Source organism: Pseudonaja textilis, chromosome 1 (assembly GCF_049901715.1).
Source record: "Pseudonaja textilis isolate UNSWEBS1 chromosome 1, rPseTex1.2, whole genome shotgun sequence".
In the NCBI taxonomy this organism is placed as follows: Eukaryota; Metazoa; Chordata; class Lepidosauria; order Squamata; family Elapidae; genus Pseudonaja; species Pseudonaja textilis.
In genome coordinates this window covers 173374877-173380876 of record NC_141990.1, presented here as the reverse complement: position 1 = coordinate 173380876, position 6000 = coordinate 173374877, and the positions used below count along the sequence as shown (strand labels likewise).

At 35.3% G+C, this 6000-nt stretch overlaps 1 protein-coding gene across 4 annotated transcripts in view; it reads left to right on the top strand.

Moving 5' to 3' along the window:
* Positions 1 to 207: 207 nt before the first annotated feature.
* COQ10B (coenzyme Q10B) overlaps positions 208 to 6000 on the top strand; it is a 15439-nt gene continuing 9646 nt past the window's right edge. Inside the window, exons 1-4 of one of the 4 annotated variants that reach the window (XM_087919752.1) lie at positions 216 to 403; positions 2600 to 2913; positions 4983 to 5059; positions 5517 to 5666. In XM_087919752.1, the coding sequence (XP_087775878.1) occupies positions 2875 to 2913; positions 4983 to 5059; positions 5517 to 5666 (266 nt within the window). In that variant the 5' untranslated portion in view covers positions 216 to 403; positions 2600 to 2874. Of the gene's footprint in view, positions 425 to 2599; positions 2914 to 4982; positions 5060 to 5516; positions 5667 to 6000 lie in introns of all 4 variants that reach the window. The other 3 variants (XM_087919753.1, XM_026696861.2, XM_026696860.2) reach the window with 3 other exon arrangements.

The window sequence follows — 6000 nt, the reverse complement described above, 5'->3', positions numbered from 1 at the left end:
GTAACAAGTCTTGTGATCGGGCGCGGCCCCGACGCCCTGAACTCTATCTCCTGCGCGAGTCCGGTAAATCACGTGCTGGGGCCGAAAGGAAGAGAGTAAGGAGTAGACCATAGTATCTAAGGAGGCGGTGAAATCCGAAGGCTGACGTTTGGATAGAACTCTGCGCTGATAGGCTAGCGTTAGGTGCCTCTCGCACGCGATTGGCTCTGCATCTGGGAGGGAGGTGTGGACAGGTATTGGGAGGCCGTTGAGGCGCGGCGGTGGCGGAGGGAGTCAGAGTAGGATGGGGCAGTGAGGGCGGCTGGAGGCGCCGCCGAAAGTCGAATATGGCGCGGAGCAGTCGGGCTCTTGGCAAGGCTCTCGTGGAGAGGTTGGCAGTGCCTTCGCGTAGAGTAGCCCTCAGGTACGGCGAGAGGGAGCTCAGGTTGGCTGGAGACACCCTCACCCCAAGATCCCAGCCACCCGCCACTTTTCTCGGCTTGGGCAGGAAAGTTTGGTGGGCGTCCCATAGATTGAGTGGGCGGCTAAACGGGTCTGCTGCCGCCGGCGGTTTCCGAGACTGCTTACCCTGGTCACGAGCGCCTAGGGTGGTTCCCGTCGTCTTCGTTTTTTCCTTCTCCACCCGTCACTGTCAAAGAGTTCCTGCCCGCTTCGATTGTCCCACCGAGGCGCGGTTGCCTTCCTGGGACTTCGTCCACCAGCTCGGAAAAAGCCACAGGATCCGCGATTGGGGAGCTCCTGATGAGCTTGATGCCCCTCTCCCCCCCACCTTCTGCCCTTGATCCAGAATAGAAGGCCGGGAGACCAGCTTTTTTTTTTTATCCACAGATGGGCAACCCTCGGGCCTTTATAGAGATCATTCATCTTATGCTCCTATACCTAATTTTGTCAATTTAATAGCCATCTTTATTATAATGAGTGATGGGTAGAACAGAAGTGAAAAAAGACTTTCGTTGTTTGCCATGACAGATTATTGTTGATTTCCAGCTAAAATGTACTAATATTAATAAACACTTTTGTAATAGAACAGATTGGATATCTTCTCTATCCCTATGACATTTAATTTCTTGATTAATTGTAGAAAGTATCAGTGGTCTTAGGGGCAGTCATCTATTTTTTAGTCAACTGTGCTATTAGTATGCATATGTCTCATAAATGTTATAAGGGAATTACATTATATATTTTAATACATGTTCATGCTAAGTTTAGTTCATCATTTTAGCCTTTCACTGATAAAGGGACAAAAATTCCATCTTCCCTAAGTCTTCTAAGTTTGAACTGGTCTAAATGATGTATCTTTTTTGTAGAGTTCCTTTTTACTTCTTTCAATCCAATTACCTATGAAGTACCTGGCTATTTACACTTGTATATTGTTGTATGCTAGCAACAGTATTCTAAAGCAGAATAAATACATAATATTGTCCTTCAGCTCTTGCTCTTTGGAGCCTTTTAACACCTTCATATTTTTCCAAAACATTAGATATTTTAAAAACTCTATCCACCCTTCAAATCCCTGACTTGAAAATGATAAGGAATATATTAGAAAATGCATACTTTCGGTCAAGGGTAATAATTCATATTGAAAAGTGTTATATTTGAAAGAAGTAAAGGCTGTATGTATTATAACTGCCTTGATTATCAAGAGCAGATACTTAACTCTGTGTTAGCTAGTCAGCCATCAAGAGAATTACATCAAATTGATTTTTTATGATATTTATTAATAGGAAAACAGTAGCCAAAGTTATATCTCTAACTTTCTTATCTGTAACTTTGACTTGCTTAAATTTCTTTTTTGTTTTGTTTTGCTGTGTCCATTTAATATGTAGTTAGGAACTGTAAGCCAGACCAGCATTGAGAGAGTGTTGGCATAATCTTTAGACTCTCCATGCACCTCTAAATGAATAGCACGGGGAAAGGGGCATTTCTTATTTTTCTTATTGGATGAATAAGTATTGTATGCCTTTTCTTAGCTGGCTACATATGGTATAACTCTACTAGGCTATTGGACACATTCAGTATATGGCTGAACTGATGGTTGCTCCAGATTTTTGGACTCTTACTTATTGATTCTTCCTCCTATAAATTATTCCATATATGCTAAGTCTCACTTTGCTCTCTGTCAGTTGTAAGAATTAGGTGGGTCAGTTGGCAGGGAAAACATTATGTAATGTCCTGCATTGAAATACCTGACAATCTGTAATTCAGTATGCAAATTTAATCTGGAGTATGCAAATTTAATCTTTTGAGTCTGGTAATGATTAATGATTTTAACAATTGAAGAAAAAATATTAGCTTTAATCACACTTTCTCACTTGCTTTCCTTATACTTGTTAATCATAATACTTTGGGAAATTAGTCCTAAAACCTATCTAGCACCTGGAAAAAAACACACACATTAGAATACTTTAGCAAAGTAAAGCAGCAATTCTTTCCATATCAGATTACTCTGGTAAGATAGGGAAAAGTTTGCTATTTTAAGTCTTTTATCAAAGTAAAGATATTTTCTTACTCACCTGTGTTTTGATTGATGATGGTATGGATGTTCCCATTTCTCAAGATTTTATCTGTTCATAAAATGTTGTATTAATCTCTCCATTAGGTATTTCTCATCTCAACACAAAGTTTGGAAAACACAGTGGTTGTCTTGAAGAACAAAATTTTATTTTTTGCATTGTAACAAAATTAGAAGATTGATATTTCAGATATTAATGGTTTATGATTTAGAATGGTAAAATATAGTAATTGATATTTTGAGAGTGTTATTTTATATGTAATCTTAGAATATACCATACTTTCCCATTTTTACTGAGCAACTTAAGTCTCAGTAATTTTATATTTTTCTTCTATCTACTCCTGCTGTGTGCATTGGCACACATGAAGACAGTAATGATCTTCACTTTTCCTGTGTTTCCGGTAATTCATAACTTAATATATTATAATCAGTATATATATATGAAAGTCAACATTTAAAAACACTACAATCACAATTGGGATAATATATGCTTGAATTAAAGATGAATAAAGTATACAACTCACATTTTCAGGTTCTTTTAAATTGCAGCATTTAAAAATTTCTATCTTAGTGTCCTATTTATGTCTACAAATGAGATGGGTATAATTAGTATTTTCTTTGTTTGGATAACAACAGTGAGTTGCATGCAAACTCTTGTTTATTGTTTGTCCCCATCCCAAGATGGGTATCAAAGGTGAACAATCAGTCCTAAAAAGGGCCCCTCCACCAGAGATATTATCTCTTCCTGAACATCCTCTTAAACTAGACACATACACCCTCTTAAACTAGATAGTAATCTACATTTTCAGTCATTAGAATTACTTATCTTCAATGAAATGGAGTAAGTGCTTCTTGCTACTGTTAATTTATCTACATTATTTACAGCTGTTCCTCAGAGACTAAAATGATACAAACATAACATCATATAATCATCATGATGACATCATTTTTCCAAAACTGATACTTGAGATACAGTGAAGGCTAGGGTAAACATTTCCTACTAAATATATTCCTCTTTCTACTGCAAAATTTTCCTTTTTATTTATGAATTATAATTCATAATCTCAGAAGCAGAAAAAAATATTATTTGGAATGCTTATTTGTGGTATGATTCAAAGATAGTTATGCTTACATTTGATCAAGGAAATACATCCTTTAAACTCCTACATAAAACTGTTTGCTAATTGAGGAAGGTCAAGTCCATTTTTAACTTCTCTTATGACTTCTTGATTCTAACGTTACAGTTCAGATTGATCAAGACTTTTGTGATTGAAAATAAAAGTTTAGCCTTTGATTTAGTTAAGAGTTTCACAACTTCAATAACTGCAAAAATGAAACCACTTTTAAATTATTTGCTTTACCTCCTTTGGAAACTGGCCTGGCAAATTTGTTTATTGGCTGTTCTGGTCAGTGTTGTTTCTGTTTAATTTTCCAAACAATAGTGTAGGCAATTAAGAGGAATACTAAAGAGATGGTTTGAATTTATTAGTTAAAATGACATTAAACTATTGTCTTTTACTTTTAAGTTGTATAATTTTCACTATTTGATTTTTGTGTTGAAATTAGGAATGCCGCTAGTGCCTTTTTGAAGCAACGTTAAATGATATACCTCTGATTAAATATTGGATATGGTAAACTCTTAGTTTCAACATGTTTGAATAATTTTAGTGCATATTTGAATACTAGTATATTTAATATTGATTGGGGCATAACATTTAGAATCTTTGAGATCAGGAGAATAAATTAAATCTCATCCTCTCCTTGACCCTTTGCAAGTATTTTAGAATTAATATAATCAATAAGATTACTACTTATATGCTTCTTAATCAATTTGTGAAGGAAGTAAGGTATGAGATATGATAACTGAGTGAACTTGTCAAATCAGATTCCAGTGTGTCAGCAGAAGTGAAAATGGTTGGTTTTCCTTTCACTTTGCAGCCTTTCCATGCCCATCCAGATTTGCTTTTAAGATTAGGGTTCCTGCAATTTCTTTTTGAATGAAAGAGTTCTAGAGTTCTTTTAAAATAGAACCTGGCAACCTATGGTTTGTGAATTGGTTACAGCCCCAGGACCTTCCCTGAATGAATAGGGGAAAATATTAAAAAGTCCTTATATTTGTTGTATTTCAGTAAGATTTAAAGCATCCATTTGACCTTTAAAATCCTCCTTTACATTTGTAAAAAAAAAATATCCTAATTTTTAGATTTTGTTTTGTGTAATACCTTCCAGTCAGGGCAGAAAGGCAAGGACCCAAACTGAAAAATGTTTCCTGCTCCTGTTTTAAAGACATATAGTAACTTCTGGTAGAAATGCTATTGCAGGAACAGAACTTTGTGTCGATATAATATTTTATTGTAAGATTACCATTAGCAAGAAATATAGAGACAGCTAAATCTAAGCAAGCAGCATTTCTCTCAATGAAGTATATGGCTATGGAAGAAAATGTTAACTGAACAACTATTTATAATAGAGGACCCATGCCTTGCTGAATATGCTGCCAAGTGCCAGAGAATATTTGAAAGGAAGAAGGCTTTTAAAATATATCAGGTAGTTATCATTCTAACAGTCTGTATTTGTATACCCTATCCTCACTGAAAACCTAAGACCCTCCAAAAGAGAAAAAATTAATACTCTTATTAATACTTTAATTAATTAATACGTTAAGCTTTCCACTTGAGTCATGTTTTATAACCAGAAGAAAGGCTCAATATATTTGATGCTTGCCATTCTGACAGGAAACTTGCTTTTCAAATATATGAACTGAGTAGTGTGTGGCCTCAGATTGATTCAGAGCCAACTTTTAAGAGGGACAGCCTTTATATTGTACTGTTGCCAGGTTCTCTTATGACTGAGATATATTTAGCTTCTCCAAGGCATAAAAAGTTAACCTAATCCTGAGTCTGATTGTCCTTGTGTTACTCTTTATTTGTTTTCTGATTTTGTTGGCTCATCTGTATTGTGTTAACCAGATGCTGTTCTGATGAAAAAAATTAAATCATTCCAGGCATTTGACTTCTTGGGAAATATTGGTGAGCAAAGCACCACTGCCACAAATACCAGCAAAAAATTGTGCCTTTCCAAGAAGGACTTACTTCAACTTTGCTGCACCATTCGTGAACAAAAGGAAAGAATATTCAGAAAGAAGAATTATAGGGTTTGTATAAGAAAAATACATTGTACAAGTACACAGAAGTAGATACTAATGGATTGCATTGATGAATAGTCTTTCTCATTTTCAAATGCCTTTGCTCACATTGTTTATATAGTTAAAGTTCATGCTTATCTATTTCATTCTTTAATTTCACATTTTAATTTAACCATTCCTTAAATTTTATTTAATTTGTTTTTTTTTAAATATATACTGTTGTTAATTCACTCTGAGAAGTTTACAGTCCTATATATAAACAGGATTAAAGTTCACAGGATATAATTTTTATGGCAGCTCTACATTTGCAGAAGCAAATACAGGATTTATAGTTCTTTGCTTA